Source organism: Ammospiza nelsoni, chromosome 11 (assembly GCF_027579445.1).
Source record: "Ammospiza nelsoni isolate bAmmNel1 chromosome 11, bAmmNel1.pri, whole genome shotgun sequence".
Taxonomy (NCBI): domain Eukaryota; kingdom Metazoa; phylum Chordata; class Aves; order Passeriformes; family Passerellidae; genus Ammospiza; species Ammospiza nelsoni.
In genome coordinates this window covers 157,023-173,088 of record NC_080643.1, presented here as the reverse complement: position 1 = coordinate 173,088, position 16,066 = coordinate 157,023, and the positions used below count along the sequence as shown (strand labels likewise).

The window sequence follows — 16,066 nt, the reverse complement described above, 5'->3', positions numbered from 1 at the left end:
CTTATTCTGTCATGCCACTTATGATTTAATAATTCTAAAATCTCTGAACTTCATCAAATTATTATTAGCATTAGCATTATTCAATTTACCAATCATTTTAACACCAACTTCTGCTGCCATCCAGTTTTGATACTGCTCTTGGTACTGCAACACGTTACTCATTATTCCGGCACTGGCAAAAAATGAGTACCAAACTGTGTATATAAGCTGTAACACCCATCTAATCCTACCTGACTTTACTGAGTTTTCACATTCAAGGATCACATTTGGTTTTTTGACCACAGTGTCATTCTAGGAGTTTATATACAGCTTATACACCACAGTGGCCCCAAGCTTTTTACATTTCTAGGGCAAGGTTCCTGTGTTCAGCCAAGATGGTGAGTCTTTTGTCTTGAGAATCAAAATCTGACATCGCCATATTTTCTAGTAGACATGTTGGCCAGGCAGATCAGTCTGTAATGTGGGCCTGGATGACTCAGTTTATATTATTTCTATACTTCCCATTTCCTCTGAAACACTAACTTCCTTTCACATCTCTGCTTCATCCCTTTAATCTGCTTGGAGATCCCAGATGTGAACAAACCCACAGCATCAAAGCCAATGCTAGAGTAACAGAAGGCTGGGAAAAGATGAGCTAATGTAAGTGAGAGGACAATTATGAGACTCCCAAGGTCACTGACCAGATTCTTATTTCCTTTCAGAAAGGAAACTCCTTAGATATCTGCATTTACCTCTAAGCTGCAAACAGGGCTATGTGTCTCCCATGCAAGTGTGGCTGTCAGCCTTTCTGTTCTGCCTCCAGATTTTCCCTCATGTGCAGAGTCCAGGAGCTCATATTCAGTCTAAAGAAGGGTATGAACAAGTGCAGCACTTAGGGAACCTCTGCTGTGTTCATATTTGAAATGAACTAATAATTTGTCTCCATAAGGTACATACTGCCTAAAGGATGATCCCAGCTAATAAAACTCAAGAGGTCAGCAAAGGATATCTTGCTCAATGTGTCCCAAAAACAGTGTCTAGGGTATGCTGGTGTTTCAACCATTGTGACATCATTTGGTTAACAGGTATCTGTTCAGCATTCAGACACCCAGACTACCTGGATTACCTCCTTGCTGCCTCCCTGTGGTCTTTCACTCTATCCTCCCAGTCAGTGTCAGGACAGAGAAAGAGAGAATAGTTATTTTCTTTGCATCTGTTGCAAACTGCAAATTTGATGATGCAAATTAATTACCAGCAATATACATGAAGGCCAAAGAGCCCCCGATATATTTTCTCAAAGTTTCTTATGGTTTCAAAAGTGTCTGAAAGTAAAGATCATGACAATATTTGGCCAAAAATTTCACCACAAGATGAAGAAAGTGGTAGAAGAGGCTAGAAATCACATCCCTGGTTCCATTCCTACCAGTACATGAAAGGTGCTTTTGTCAGTAATTATAAACACAGGGCTCACCATATTCAATGTTTACATGTAGTGGCATAGTCTGTGTTTCTGAGGTAAGCACCGACTTCTGCTCTGCCTGTTGTGGGGTAACAGAATGTCTTTTTGTCTAGGATGTTTCATCCATTCATTAGTGAGACCATGTTTCTCGACTGCTAAAAGACGATCCTTCAAATATTTGCCTAAGAGAGAATGGCTGCAGTGTTGAGTTCATTTAGACCGAGATCCACCAAAGCTCTAAAATGAACGAAAGTTATGACCCTAAATGTTTTTCTGTGTGTATTGGTGTTTGCACTGGCAATTATTTGAACTGAGTCACCAAAGCAATCTTATATGAAAACTACTTTGGAAGGTTCAGTTATTCTTTCTCTATAGACTACATCCTCTACAAGTATATCTTCCCTGAAGCCAGCTGAGTGGTGATGAGCTTGACATATCAATTCAGATAGCACATGCTAAATTTACAAATGACTACTAAATTACTGCCATAACATTTCCATCCACAGACCCCACCCTGTGCCCATTTAAACTCCTCTGTCATAGGAATCTTAGCTCATAACTAATTATAATGTATTCGATGCAAGATCAGAATCTCACCTGGACACAGCTGGATTATGCAAAACTCACATATGTAAAATTTATGCCATCCAGTGGGAAGGAAAAATAATCTACACCTGCAAAGACCCCAGCCCTCCATTGTTTGGCCAAGAGGATTGAATGCTGCTTTATTCTGCATGCAGTATCCCTGTCCCTAACTCAAGTCCCAAGCCCAGTAGTTACCAGTTCAAACTCTCAGACAGTGACATTCTTATTGCAAAAAACTAAAATAATATGAACTCAATGCAGTGATTGAGTAATTTGGGAGATGCAATGGGGGACTGAAGTACCCTGTTTTAGTACAACTGATTATTTATTTCCCTGTATCAATTTGCAAATGATTGTTTTAATTCATTCTGTAAAAGGAAGGCTCATTAATAAAGGAAAATAAAGTCCAAATGCATTTAAAGACAATAAAAGGAAATGTCTATTAATGCAGCATACTGCCTATTAGTGCAGCATATGTTTAGCCTGTCAGTTCCCTATGGCAGATCATCAAGGCAAATATTGTACCTGAAGTCTGAAAAGGTCAAGAAAGACATGATGCCTGCTAATAACATACACAGCCTGTAAAGGAAGGTAACACAGGGATAATCACATTTCACACTTTGAGGCATAAGCTGTTTGTCTGGCAAGGCCAGAAAGGTGCTCTTTCTAATTCCACAAGCATTTCAATTTGAATATTGCTCCTTCTTACATTGTTGTGTTACAGAATACAGGCGAGGGGAAGAGGATTTTTGATCAGGTGCATAAGGCTTTTGCTGTTTTCGAGACAACTTTGGGGACAAAACTCTCCCGGCTTCCACCACTGCTCCTGGAGATGGTCACAGAACAACAGTGCTGGTACAGCTCTAGTTTTGGAAGGGAATGCAGGAAGCACAAAGGTGTTCGGGCTCCATCTTAAGGAATATCCTCTGGCCCAGCCTGGGGCACTATCAGTAGAGAAGGGATAAGAGAAAGCCTGAGAGTGAGGTTTCACTAGCCATGTCCCAGATGTGCCAGAATGGATAGCTTTGAAGCTTTTGCTTTGAGGCACCTGTGTAGCCAATCCACACTTCAGGCTCAGTGACGTACTCTGGGATGCATCGCTGTCTGTGAGCACCATTACTCTCCCCAGTCCTGTAGTTTTAAAACACTAGGTAAAACAAAGAAGCAGTAAAAGCTGGACATGCCTGGAAACAAAAAAGTGTCCTTGGGCCTCAGACAAGTGGCATACCCCCTTCCTGCTCTCCCAACCAAGAGGGAGAGGCAGTGAGCTGTGGTGGCCTCAGCTTGTGCTCAGCCCAGCCCTCCAGCCCTTGTCCTGCATTTCCTGTAAACAGGGAACAGTTCCTCCCCAGAGATGACCTGGCAATGAACTAGCAAGGGCTGACGCTCAGCTGCACCACACCCAGGGTCCCACCGTGCCAGAAGGTACAATGGGGCAGCCAATAATACATAATATATTATTAAAGGCAGCTCTACCCTTTAGGGACTCCTTTGAACATATTAATCACATCACGTCAGCCATCACAGAGCTTTTACTTTCAATAAATCATTGGCTTCAAAGGCACCCCAGAGCTTTTATATCCAACAGCCCCAGCAGAGGTTTCCCTTACGATTCTTTTTATGCTTCTCTTTTCCTTCTTTCCCTTGCTAAATCATAGCCCTGTTGATCTCCGTCACCCTACCATTCCCATCTGAGGTAAAATTTTGCTATGTTGGATCTTTGCAATGCAAAGGATGTGGGCATAATGAAGACCTGAGTGCTTGACGGTGACAGAAGTACTGTGCTGTGAAACTTCTTCCTTCCTAGACCATGCACACCATATATCTGCGTTATGTTGAAATTCCATTCTGCATTTCTGTCAAGGGACAGAAGCTAACAAGGAACACATCCACCAATTATCAGGATAGGTTTCAAATGATTTGCTGAGTAATCCCTAGTCACAGTACAAATGGCCTCTGACTGTGAAACCACCCAACACTTTTGCCATATTCTCCTCTATAAAATGACTTATCTCAGTGACAGTCCGACTGTGGATACAATGATGTAAAAATGGGGAGGGTTCATCCTGACTTCGGTGGACTCACTTTGTATTTGTGATCTTTGAGCAGCATAAGACCCTGTGATTTCATACAACCCTCTGTAAGACTTATTCCTCTCTATAAATCAGTGACAGAATAAGCCAACTACCTACAACATCATTAATAAAGGGAAGGAAAAAATATAAGTTAGAAGCGACTTTCAGCTGGTCACCTAATAGTCATCTCAGAATATGAGACGTACACCTCTCTGGGGAGACCACTGTCTGGGAAGCAAAGCTGAAACCACTGCTTTACTACAAATTATTTGTTTTGATCTTTGGCATGTTTCTCAATTTTGTGTTTAGGCAGTCAGTTGTGTAAAGTGGGTAATCCCAAAGCAATGTCACGTTTAGAGCACATGTCACGTTTAGACCTAAGGCTTTGGACACTGTGGATCCCTGACAGGGTCTAAACCAGAGCTACTTTGTCCAGCTCCCTTGAGGCACAGTTTTACTTCTCCTGTTTCTGTTTACTGCAAACTAAAAGGGATTTCACTTTGTCCTTAAGAGAGAGGGCTGGGTACCCCAGGATTATGCCCATGCTTAAGGCACAGAGTAGTGTTTTCAGTCTTATGGCCAAGCTGAGATGCAGAAATCTATCTGGAACTATTTAACAGTCATGTTTTCTAGCATTGCTGCTTTCTGCTGGCGGTGAGGGTTCTTGAGTTTAGACTGCCAGTGGCTTTCAGGCAGCCAAGGGGATGATTTCTGCACAAAGGCACACACTGGAGAAGAACAGCAATAATGAAAGATTTAAGCAGTACTACTTGCCCAAAGAATTAGAATTCATAAAAACATTGCAGATGGACAATTCAGAAAAAGATCTGTATCAATCATCGTGTGGGAGTTTCGCAAATGGAGCCAAGCAGAACCAAGGCACATTTGTCACACACAAACCTGGCCCTGGAGATGTTCTGTGTTGGTGGACAGTTCTGTTATCTAACAAGCATATTAAACAGGTTTAAAATTTTACATAGGTAAGAATCAGATCCAGATATCTTTCATACCTGCACAAGGAGCTTATTTACTATAGTGAGCTACACAGAACTAGAATATCTTTACAAGTCCTCTTCCTTAGTGAATCTAGGTCTGTACCCTACAGCAGTTGCTCTGTACTTTTGCACAAATAATCCTGAAATTCAGAGTACAACCAGGACTACATTGTTGCTTCTGGAATCTAGTCTGGATGAGATGTGATTAGGTGTCAGTTAGGCAAATGTGATCAACATAGCAGCAAATGGATGCAACTCATTATAATCCTTTCAGAATATCCAGTTTGACATAATTGTAAGTGATAATAGTTGTGAAAACTCAAAGGAGGATGCCAGCTTGGGAATTGTGTCAGTGAAACACAAACATAAAATTCAACTTGAATCAATCATCATTTGCTGCAGACAGACTTTTTAGTGACCTGTTTATTAAAAGAAATTTGAATTCTTGGAATCTGATTCCAAAAGACATAAGAACTGGTGGACAAAAGAGGCATTGGTTTTTGTGATAGAGAACACTGCCTTTTTAAAAACCTTTTTACAGTTGTATTGGGGAAAGACTTAAAAGTAGTATTCCTAGAGTCATTTAGACTACAGAGAAAATGATACTACCAATGCAGGTAATGACAGTTTTCAGGGTTTTTTTCTTTCTTTTCAAAAAAAGCATAATTTTTTCTAAATTTAAGAAAAGTAGAAGTAACATAGCACCAGTACTTTACAAAGTCTGAATCTGCTATGACAGACAAAATACTAATTTCTTACAAATAGTACCTTGTTTAGAAGTGAAGTTACAAACACCTTGTACAATAATAAGTCCTAATACAAGAATTATCTCTAAGCATTGTTATAGTATTACTGAATTAAATTTCATTCATGCATAAGTACAATAACAGTTGGTTACATAAATAGCAGAATAAGGGCAGAACACAGAATTTCAAAACTGGTATTAGGAATGGGAGGACACCTTCGGTTTGTAATTGCCATTTCCAAAATGGAAATGACACTTGTAATGTATGGCTTTAAGAGATCCCTTTCAATGCAGTAACAACATCTGTCTCTCAGATCCAGCAGTAGAAGAGTGCCCAAGAGGGCAGAATGTAGACTGCAAAGCTCTGACTGTTAGCTCAGTTCATACAGAACTTGACCAGGAGACCACTGTCTTTCCTTGTTGCAACGTCTGAGGTGTAGGAATTTATTTTTGTACCTGAAAAGGTACATTGGGTACATCAGGTATATTTTTGTACCTGAAAAGGTACATTATTTCACACGTTCTAGAAATGAAACAGGACTGTGTCCATTTTTGGGTCTTGCAACCAAAACCTGTAGGTATTTCCTTCTCCCTGTGGCTGGTGTTTTAGGCATTGGGTTGTGAGAAATTCATAATCTAATTACCACTGCTGACTGATTCAAAGTCATCACTCAAAGTGATCTGGAAAAGCAGACCTGCGAGAAGCAGAGACTAGGTTTTCTATATCTTAGGCTACAGCATATAAGAGTTCCTTTAAATTCTGTCAAAACAGATGTCTTTAAATTCTGTCAAAACAGATGTATGCTTCACATACAATTCTTTTGTGAATGTTTCCCTTTTGGAAAATGTTTCAGCTCATCCTAATTTCAGGTTCTAGCACAAATCATCAAGGCAGTCAAATCACAAATTGCTGTTCACATCCTCAGATGTACAAATGTACCCCACATGAGTATCTGGCATAGTATCATTTATCACCCAGATTCTATTTCACTTTTCCAACTATGACACTTTTACTAATGTCCTTCTGACTATGAGTCCTGGATCCTCTTAGAAAAAGATGATACATTTCACAAAATGAAACTGTTAACATGGCACATAACACGGACTGGCAATTAGGGATATGTTCCTGATTATTATTATTACTTTGTTTATTTTTTGGCAGTGTAATTTAGACACTAAAACTTGATACCAAAGTCTTTATGTTCTCTTTTCATTTTGTTGCCAGTTCATTATTCCATACTTTCCATGGAAAATACTCACAGTAAGTTCAACATAATGAACACCATTCTGCCCTGCAGGACTCTTAAGATGGAAGGCAAGTTGTTATTTCCCTGTACTACCAGGATCAATTGTTTTACCAACACCATGCAGCCTGGAAACAAACCAGGGAAAATTGCACTGAAGCTAGGATCAAGTGAACTCAGTTTTCTTGCATTTCAGAGATTCACCCAGTTGTTAAAACAGTACTTCCAGAAGGAGAGAAACAGAGCTTATCTGCTAATCTGTAGAGCTGAAGCAAAGTGCTCTCCTCTAAGAGGTTGGGTTCATTTCCCAGATTAAAATTAGAGTTTGCTGTACTTTTTGGCTGAGGTTTTTTTAAGTTGGAAAATCAGCTTTGGAATGATTAAAAATGACAGATTTGTAATATTTGGCTGGGATGAATACATTAAATACTTCTGGCCCCTCTCCCAAATAATTGTGGAAAATCGAAACCATCTTAATTCTGCAATTCAAAAATATGGCTTAGTTCAGAATTTACTTCAGTATCTATTTTTTTTTCTTACTTGCAAATGAAACAATCAGAAAAGTGTCATGAACTACAGAATTCCTTTATTTTGTTGGGGCTTTTTTCTCAGACTTTTCAATTAGGCATGCATATTTTATCTCTCTTTTAGCCACTGAAGCAATGTTTTTTCTTAAAACTGCAATCAAATGGCAAGATAAATTACTTGTCCAGACCACTTACTATATGTCACTCTCACTGAGTCCCTTTGCCTTGGATATATTCACTGTGATGTAGTTTTATCTCACTGCCAGTGTCTGGATTTTTTATGGCTAGCAATGTGAAAGTAGAAAGAGTGAAGGAAAGATTTTGAGGTGCCCAGTTTTACCTCACATACTGCCCTTTTCTACTTAAGGAACAGAAGATTTGACTTCAAAGTTGTGTTGTACTGTATGCAGTCCATTACTTCTGTAGACATGTGTGTTAAGGAAGAATCTTTTCTGAGTTCTTCTAGCCAACTCTCAGAACTAAGAATGCAGACTGAGACCTGAAATGTAAGAGGATAAGAAACTCATCAGAAACACCAAACTAGCTATCCTTGATGAGGTCCACCTGCCCTGAGGGCCCATCAGGGGGATGCAGTGGTTTAATATCCAAGTTTAGTGAACATATTCAAGGCATAAGGACAAACTACCAAGAGACTGAAGAGGTACTTAATTTGGGACAGCTGAGAATAGCTGGATGGAGACTGTGCAGCAGACATATGCAACTATCTCTTGTCTCAGTTCATCAGTACCTAGCTGTATTTCTTTTGAGAAAAAGAAGTTTGAGTATCCCTGTGATATTTATAAAGCTGGGGTAGCATGTGCTTTTAGCATTGCTTAAATCACACCAATATCACTTCTAGCTCCATAATCATCATCCAGGACAATTCTGCACAACAGACTCTCTCCTCTTGTCTAATCCCACTGAAATGTATTTCTGGTTCATTTAATGGAAACAGTGAAGACAGAGAAGTCAACCCAGGCATAAAAGCCCTCAGGACATGAAGAGGGCAATGTGAACACATTTCTTCTTTTCTGCACTGTAATTTGATAATTAGAATAGCCATCAAAATGGAGTCCATCTACTAATAAAGCAAACATCTGCTGAGGTTTTTGGACCATTTCCTGCGAGGTATATGAGACTGTGATTTCTCATAAACAAAGCCAGGGTGAGATCTAGCACGTCGTGTCTGAGTAGCGGCAGTTTTCTGAGGCTGTGCTATGTATGCAGGATGGTGATATGCAACGCAAAGCTATGCTGGGGAGCACACTGGCTTTATCAGGACTTATACTGTCCCTACACATCTGCATCTCCAGCATGAACCAAGTAAAACAGCTCCACAGATATGAGGAAACAGGACAGCAATCACGGAGTTGCTGGAAAATTGATACCTGCTTGTAGGCAATGTATTAAAATCTTTCATTCTTTGGTATTAATCTGACATTACTGATACTGTCTAGAGACACTTCTCAGAGGTGTCTCAGAAAGACTCTGCCATCCAAGAGCACTTAATATTTTCTGTCTCTAATGCCTGACAGTGCAAGGTGAGGCATGCCCCATTGCCCAGCAGCAATGGGTTATCTCCAGCAGACTGTTCCCTGTCTATGAGCAGCTTGAATTCTGCATTAACCACTGTCACCTTCAAATTCCCTGCTGCAATTCAGACAATACTCAAGTAAACAGAAATAAAAACATGACTCATGTCAGAGCTGGCTGAGGCTGTTGTCAAGATTTTCAATAGGTTGTGCATGGCCTGAAGTCAAGTATAGTACTGGGATCCCTTATTTTGCAATGAACTTACAAAGCTTTCTTTCAGGTTTATGCTGCAAAATTCAAGAAGTGGTGAAAGCTCATGAGATTTTATTTTTTATCCTATTCATCCAATGACAAGTGACAATGTCTCTTTTCTTCATCTCTAGGCTTAGACCCTGATTCTTCTTCCCTCTGTGACAGCATTTTTATGGGACTTTCTCCCACCTACAAGATCTAGAGCACAGCATGTTTCACACTGACATTTAAAAAAAAAACAAGCCAAAAAACTATGTAGAGATTTTTATGAGCAATTTTTTTAAAAATTACGTTTCTTTTAAAAACCTCTCACAATGCTCATGATCACTTTGGTTCTCTTCAGCTAAATGATTGTCAGCAAAATTCCTTACAATTGACCCGTACAGGTCTTTAAAGGAGCTAAGCCCCATTAGTAGACCACCAGTCACTATCCCTGGATGCATTTAAAAAAAGACTGCATGTGGCACTGGGTGCCATGGTTTAGTTGAGGTGTCAGGAAATGGGTTGGACTCAATGATCATGAAGGTCTCTTCTAACCCAGTGATTCTGTGATTCTGTACTACTACAACTGTATTTCTCAGAGCTGATTAAAATCTTGGTATTGCTGTTAGGATTCTCCTGATGACTGCATAGCAGCACACTTCAAATGTCTGTCCTTTTAAGCAAGAAACTTAAACAGTGAATCTTCTCATCAGAGAGTTTCTGCGAAGTCCCCTCTTGCACTGCAGTTCCCCAGTCATTCACAGTAGGGAAGGTTCCTGGTTTATAATAATCTTTTATAACACTCATGTTCTGTTCTCTGAAGTGTGATAGAAGAGTTGAACTTGGTTATTCATCAGAAATGTAGCAATTCCATAAGGTAAACCAGATGTTAAACCAGATGTTTAGCACAAGTGCTCTACAGGTGAATGCACAAAAAAGAAGTTCATGGGCTCAAAAACCATGTATTGCAAGGGTTTAATCCAACACACTTGTACTCTCAAACAGTTGAAAAAAGCCTCTGGATATGAGCAAGCTGCAGTTCAAAGAAATTTTTTATGCCATTTTGGTAGAGGTATGTTAGATAGATATTCTTACTAGAAATCTTAAATCCATGGCAAGGCATTTTAGGCCAAACTACTTCAGCAGCAAATAAAACATCCATGTCCATACATCATGTATGCATGTGTAAATAGGTGCACCTGCTTGTACAATTTGCTTTGCTTTTCAATTAGGCCATACACTGTTTCTTCAAGTCTGTTATGCCACTGCATGTGTATGTACATGGGATGTGTATTTACATTTCATCAAAGCTTTTCAGGCATGTCTTTGTCCAAAACATGCTGACAAAATATAGCAAATAATAGCTATCTCAGCAGTAATTATGTCTGCCTTGTGCTCTTGCCCTCCACCCTGGTTATCTTGATAAAGGAGCTGTACAGGAGCCTAGCCTTCATTTCACCTCCAGTGGCAAAAACTACATGCACAACAAGCAGCAGGCTGAAGATTATGTTCATGCCTTGACCTCGAGACTTCCTGAACCAGTTTGGATTGGCTCTCCCTTTGAAATTACAGGCTTTCACAGGAAGTTCATAAATGGGCCCAAGTCACAGCAATTGACGTAGTCCTAATATTTTTAACTTGGTTCTTCAAGAACTACCTACAACGGGTGGTGTTTCACGGATACAAAGAACTGTCTAGCTTTTTCAAAAGCAAATGTCAGTGTGCTAGGTAAAATGCAAACCACTGAAAGCAAGTGAGTAATGTAGCTTTTGCTGCTATGTGGATGTGGTGGTGTGTGCTGTGAAGCTGCATTGCACTCCACCATGTCCCTGTGTCAGCATCACTGGAGCTCTCAATACTGCAGGCAGCCATTGTCTCCAAAGAGTTAAACCACAGGCCGGTGTTCCACACCCCTCAGCTTCAGGTGCATTTGGATCCACTGCTTAGGCCTTAATGCAATCTCTTTTCCCATGTCTCACTCACTACCCCACATCATTTGTGTCTTAGAAATGGTTTGCAAGACTCATTCAGAGGCATTACAGAAAAGTTCTTTTACTCCCTAAATCCAAAGTACCCTAAGAGGGGTTTGTGAAATGCCCATGGTTTGTTCTATCCACAATGACAAGAGAGACGAGCAGAAAAAATAAATGTTGCAAAGAAACATGAATATTAAATCTTTTAGAGAATGATGGATGCAAATGGGCATGAAAACCTTATTTCTAAGATTTTTATCTTTTTCATACAGCTCTAACAAAATGCAACTGCATTAAAGACATTCCTTTTCATTCGCTTCGCACCTTGTTATCTCATTACCTGTTAAACACAAACTTAATAGAAAACACTCTTCTTATTTACATCTCTGCATTCCACTGATTGTATGCTATAATTTGACAGCAAGTTCAAATTCAAAGGTGTTGAATGCATTGCTCCTACGTTCCTTTGAAAAAGACATTTTCATGTTTGCAAATAACCTGATGGAATGGGGTGAAAGGTTGTTATTAATGTTAGCAGTGCATATGATTTCAGAACTATTTAATTCATTTCTAATTTAGCAGCTCTGTCCAAGGGCCATGATAGCCCTTAAAGCAACTTCTAAAATTCAAAGTCTAGTCGGATTAGTTCATGATTTGGGATTTTCTAGTCTATATTTAACTGATGGACTTTGAAACACAAATTATGTATATATTGTTGTTTTGAGAAATTCACAGGAATTAAAAAATGAAGCAGGGCCCCTTCCAGCATATAGGCTCTCTTTTCATTCAGTCAAGAAGTCAGAAACCCTTCTTACTGAAGAACAAAGCAAACTCTCCCCATTTCCCCTGCCAGTCACTAAAATTAGATCCACTGGATAAACCAAATATTTTTTAATATTCTTTGGTTTCTGCCTGCAAATCATAGGAATCAGATCCAGTATTCATTTACAAAGTAAGGAGTTAATTTGATGTCTTTTATTTTTTTCACTGATAAAGGCTTATCTTGTATTCTTCCAATCTTTCTTGTAAGCATTTCCTGAGAGGGGTGTAAGTCAGCCAACATGGAGAATCTGCCTAGGATACCTAGGAAAGAAAGCCTTGCTTGTTTGGCCAAGGCTAGCATGTCTTACATAATAATTTATTACAGTACCTTTCTGTTTCCTGGTCTGTGGTTTGCTGCTTGTTTTCAAAGCCAGTGAAGCTGCTCATATCCACATAGCCATCATTCTCATTAGCAGCAGATAATGCCCTGCTGGGATCTTCAAAAAACTCAGTAAAAGTTCCTGCTCTGGTGGATCTCCGAGGAGGAATTTGTATGTTTTCATAGTCAGAACTCATAGCAGGAATGTTCTCATAGTCAGATGTGTCAGCATTGGGAAAAGAAATAGACCTAGGTTTCGTTAATGGCAGTGGCATGAAAGGAGGTCTGGACCGGTCCTCAAAGGACTCCACCCTTGACACACTCCTGCTGAAGGACTTGGGCGTTCCTTTTCTTTTACCATCCTTATAGAAAAGAACAGCTGAGGAACACTCAGATGCACGGAGCTTACCCACATGAGATTTTAGTTGAGGTGAGCTACTTAGGCTCCTTCCTTCCAGCTCCATCAGCCTAGGAGGCCCATGATAGCTAGACTCTGATGAGGACCTTGAAGAAGAAACATTAACATCTACATGAACTTTATTCTCACTTTTCTTCTTGAACTTTAGAGTAAGAAACTTCTTAAAAGAAGACTTCTTTTTCTTGGAATACTTAGTAGGTGAGTCATTCTCTATCAAAAGGGAAGGTGAACTTTTAGTGATTGGCTTTTTGGTGATGTAGGCAAGTTCAAACGGAGGTGGTATATCAACAACTGAGGATGGAGTAGATAGGCCACACGATGAGAGATGATTTTGCTGGGAAAAACTACCCGAGGAACCATTGACACAAGGCAAGGACAAGTTATCTTCTGTCCTTTTTATTCTAACACCATCCAGTACACAGACATCACTTTCTCTGTAAACAGAGATAGGTATCTCTCTCCCTTCAACAGAATAAGATCGAGGATATAAAAGAAAGCGTCTTGACTTGGTTGGTAAAGCCCTGTTGGCTTCCACTGGTTTTCCTTCCAATGAAAAGGAATTATTGCTCAAGTCTTCTGTCTCACAGCCATTTCGGGGAGAGGGTAAATCAGTTTCAGGACCAGTTTCTTCTGGAACAGTTTCTGGGACATAGCCTGGCATTCTCCCAGAGAGAGATCGTGTTCTAGTGACAATACTTTTACAATCAATGGGCAGCAAGTTGTTTTCACCATCCATGCCTAATTCACCCTTTTTACTGTGATCAGCTCCTAAATCAGTCTGCACATCATGGACAATTTCATTTTCTTCAGGAAGCACATAAGGATCATCTAGGGAATCACTGCTAGTTTCTCTTTCCTCCAATTCATCAGTCACAATGACCACTTCAGGGACTGCTAGATTTTCATGCAAAACACATTTGGTCCCACATTCTACATTAATTTTGCCATGCTTACAGGTTTCTAAGTTGTCCTCAAGTGGGACCTCTTCAGGAAAACTTTGGACACTTTTGCTGAGGCTGTTTACTTCCACCTCATTGTCTTTCCATTGCAACTCATCTGACTTAGAGGCCTTGACAGTATTTTCATTATCCTCTTCAACAGTTACAGCTTCTACCTCTGGCTCCATCCCTGGACTACAAGGTAGACTATCAGAAATCATGCCATCTTCATGCAGAGAGGCTTCTTCTGTTTGAAGACTCTCAACTGCATGTTCCGCGGGTATTTCCTCACGACATTCATTCTCACAAGGTGCAATCTGACACCCGTCATCCATATTCTCTGCATTCACAGTTTCTTCTTCCTCTTTCCCAGAGACTTTGCTTCCTTCACAGGCTGCCTCTGATGTCTTCTCACTTTTCCTCTCAGTGATCTGGCAGCCATCACTGGCATTTCCTGTGTTTGTATTATTGTGCTCATTTGGGTCTACTTCCTCCTCTTCAGCTGCTGCTTGATGGGTGAACTCTGCTAAACCGTTTTTGGCACCGCGTTCATCTCCACACAGTTCTAAGTCAGGACTTGTTTCTTCACTGGCATCCTCAGGCAGCATGTCAGGGTTTGCACAGTCATCATTTTCTAAGTCCCCTTCCATGTTCAAATCAAGCTTTGCATGCACACTGCGGTCATCATTTTGTGCTAGACACCCATCTGCCATTTCTAAAATCTCAGGCAGTTCCTCCTCTTGCCCTACCTTCTCACAAGCTGGGATCGATTCATCTGCAGGCAGTGGCATTGGAATGGTATCTCTACAAGTATCATCCATTACTTTCTCATCTCTATTCAAAATGTTATCACTATCAGTCTCACAATCACTACTGTTCTTGACCAGTTCCAGTTTGTAAGAAGTTTCTTGCCTGTTTTTGGTTTCAGTACAATCACCTACAAAATCCTCATCTTCATCTACATTCTTGATAGCATTGCTATCCCTATCCGGGGCATCTAACAACTCCTCACAAAGTGCTTTGAACTGATCACAGTCTCTGGATGACTCCTCAGAGTCTGGTTCCCTTGGTTCAGCAGTATCTGAAGAGTTACGGTGCTCATCTCCGAAGACTTCTTGATTACTGGTATTCTCATTACTAGCAATGTTATCCTCTTCCTTCTCTACCTTTTCTGGAGTTTCTGAGACTTCATTTTCCACAGAGGAATCTAGGTTTTGATCATGCTCATGCTCCAAATCATTAGAGTCTTTGCTGGGCAGCTCACCTTCAGGAACTACAATGTATTCATTATCTGCCTCAGATCCTAGGCAATCAGCATTGCATTGGTTTCCTTCACACAGTTCTCCACCAAGACACAGCAGTTTCCCATTTGCACATTTATTTAAATTATTGTTGTTAGAAACACTGGATTTGCCCTCAGTGTCAGCTGAGAATTTTGGCTTGGGAGCAATAGGTGGTTTCGGACCCCTAGACACAGAGTTCGGGTGATGAAGAATATCAGCTCTTGGCAGTGAAGGAGAAAATTTGGAGACAGGTGCTGGAGAAAGATGACCAATAATCTTTGGTTTCGGTGCTAATGGTGGTTTTGAAATTTCTGGAGAAAAGAGATAAAAGTCATGTCAGTCATCTTGGTTTCTTATTAAAGTCAGCAGAATATATCCTGCAATACACTTTATCAGTGACTTGTAATGCAGAAGCAGTCCAGCCAACAAAAAGCTGAAAAGAGAACTGAAGGAGCTAAGCATATGGATTGTCCCTCCATGTGACACTGTAGCTATTCCAGTGAGCATAGTTTAAGGTCACATCTGAACTGAACTAGATCCAGCCCTAAGACACTTGGGGAAAGATGTACAGCTGCAGAACCAAGGATGTATCACACTTCAACCCAAGACAGTTACTGGTTTAAACTCAAGTTATGTTTTCAGTGTACAGTTTCTTCAGCCCTTTAGTCAGAAGATCCTCCATCCCTCCTGTAAATGCCAGGATGCCTTGGAGGTACAAAATTCTCTAAACATCAAAATGTACTTTAAATGTATTTATGTAAATTCATTTATTGTTATGTATTTAACATAAGGCCAGCCTTGTATTTCTACTGGTAGTGCTGACACATATGTAGGGGAAATCAAGTAGACTGGCAATAAAGTAGATTGAAGCTATGTGAATGAAATTGTATCTATATCACCATTTAACTCAGTAGCTTGCCTGCCACAGTCATTTCCA

General features: G+C 40.2%; 2 protein-coding genes across 2 annotated transcripts in view; one reads left to right on the top strand and one right to left on the bottom strand.

Annotated features, from left to right (window-relative positions):
- Nucleotides 1-16,066, top strand: part of LOC132078221 (uncharacterized) — a 100,715-nt gene that overhangs the window by 53,148 nt on the left and 31,501 nt on the right. The window lies entirely within an intron of this gene.
- Nucleotides 1-16,066, bottom strand: part of FGD5 (FYVE, RhoGEF and PH domain containing 5) — a 74,772-nt gene that overhangs the window by 51,773 nt on the left and 6,933 nt on the right. Inside the window, exon 2 of the mRNA XM_059480254.1 lies at nt 12,500-15,440. Coding sequence (XP_059336237.1) covers nt 12,500-15,440 — 2,941 coding nt within the window. The remainder of the gene's footprint in view (nt 1-12,499; nt 15,441-16,066) is intronic.